This window comes from Nanorana parkeri, unplaced genomic scaffold, assembly GCF_000935625.1.
Source record: "Nanorana parkeri isolate BGI_ZX_2015 unplaced genomic scaffold, ASM93562v1 scaffold5774, whole genome shotgun sequence".
Classification (NCBI taxonomy): Eukaryota; Metazoa; Chordata; class Amphibia; order Anura; family Dicroglossidae; genus Nanorana; species Nanorana parkeri.
The window spans coordinates 1-1,903 of NW_017312019.1; the positions used below are offsets into that span (position 1 = coordinate 1).

General features: G+C 58.2%; 1 protein-coding gene across 1 annotated transcript; it reads left to right on the forward strand.

Annotated features, from left to right (window-relative positions):
• Positions 1-8: 8 nt before the first annotated feature.
• On the forward strand, positions 9-1,613 carry LOC108804170 (isoleucine--tRNA ligase, cytoplasmic-like). Its single transcript, XM_018575927.1, has 3 exons — positions 9-111; positions 185-332; positions 1,522-1,613. Exons 1-3 carry the CDS (start codon positions 49-51, stop codon positions 1,611-1,613), a joined length of 303 nt encoding a protein of 100 aa, XP_018431429.1. The 5' UTR covers positions 9-48.
• Positions 1,614-1,903: the final 290 nt, after the last annotated feature.

The window sequence follows — 1,903 nt, forward strand, 5'->3', positions numbered from 1 at the left end:
TGGAGGCAGCTGTATGATAAGGGATTGGTGTACCGAGGTGTGAAGGTGATGCCGTTCTCCACCGCCTGTAACACGCCGCTATCCAACTTCGAATCTCACCAGAACTACAAGGTGAAGTGTCGGCACATTGGCGCTCTTGGTGCGTCGCTCCATTCTTCTCATGCTCGCTGTGTTTATTACTCAGGATGTCCAAGATCCGTCCGTCATCGTCACCTTCCCCCTACTGGAGGAGCCCACTGTGTCACTGGTAGCCTGGACCACCACGCCATGGACTCTGCCCAGCAACCTGGCACTGTGTGTCAACCCCGACCTCACCTACATCAAGCTCAGAGGTGAGTGCGGCTCTGGGGTCACGGGGGGCTCTGGGGTCACGGTGGGCTCTGATCTATTGTGTCTGGGGTCACGGGGAGCTCTGGGGTCACGTGGGCTCTGATCTATTGTGTCTGGGGTCACGGTGGGCTCTGATCTATTGTGTCCGGGGTCACGTGGGGCTCTGATCTATTGTGTCTGGGGTCACGGGGAGCTCTGGGGTCACGTGGGCTCTGATCTATTGTGTCCGGGGTCACGGGGAGCTCTGGGGTCACGGTGGGCTCTGATCTATTGTGTCTGGGGTCACGGGGAGCTCTGGGGTCACGTGGGCTCTGATCTATTGTGTCCGGGGTCACGGGGGGCTCTGGGGTCACGGTGGGCTCTGATCTATTGTGTCTGGGGTCACGGGGAGCTCTGGGGTCACGTGGGCTCTGATCTATTGTGTCTGGGGTCACGGTGGGCTCTGATCTATTGTGTCCGGGGTCACGTGGGGCTCTGATCTATTGTGTCTGGGGTCACGGGGAGCTCTGGGGTCACGTGGGCTCTGATCTATTGTGTCCGGGGTCACGGGGGGCTCTGGGGTCACGGTGGGCTCTGATCTATTGTGTCTGGGGTCACGGGGAGCTCTGGGGTCACGTGGGCTCTGATCTATTGTGTCTGGGGTCACGGTGGGCTCTGATCTATTGTGTCCGGGGTCACGTGGGGCTCTGATCTATTGTGTCTGGGGTCACGGGGAGCTCTGGGGTCACGTGGGCTCTGATCTATTGTGTCCGGGGTCACGGGGGGCTCTGATCTATTGTGTCTGGGGTCACGGGGGGCTCTGATCTATTGTGTCCGGGGTCACGGGGAGCTCTGGGGTCACGTGGGGCTCTGATCTATTGTGTCCGGGGTCACGGGGGGCTCTGATCTATTGTGTCCGGGGTCACGGGGGGCTCTGATCTATTGTGTCTGGGGTCACGGGGGGCTCTGATCTATTGTGTCCGGGGTCACGTGGGGCTCTGATCTATTGTGTCCGGGGTCACGGTGGGCTCTGGGGTCACGGGGGGCTCTGATCTATTGTGTCCGGGGTCACGGTGGGCTCTGATCTATTGTGTCCGGGGTCACGGTGGGCTCTGATCTATTGTGTCCGGGGTCACGGGGGGCTCTGTCCGGGGTCATGAGGTCACGGGGGGCTCCGTCATCCTGCAGAAGATAATAATGATTGTTTTGCAGATAAGTCCAATGGCAATCTCTATATTCTGATGGAGGCGAGACTCTCTGCGCTGTACAAGGCTGCCGACGAATATGAAGTCCTGGAAAGGTAACATCCGGGGTCATGAGGTCACGGGGGGCTCCGTCATCCTGCAGAAGATAATAATGATTGTTTTGCAGATAAGTCCAATGGCAATCTCTATATTCTGATGGAGGCGAGACTCTCTGCGCTGTACAAGGCTGCCGACGAATATGAAGTCCTGGAAAGGTAACCAAAGATCCCACCATTCTGCTCAACACTTCTATACAAGGCGGAGTCAGGGGGCGGGGTTTACCTGTGCACAGTTATACAAGGCGGAGTCAGGGGGCGGGGGTTACCTGTACACTTCTATACAAGGCGGCG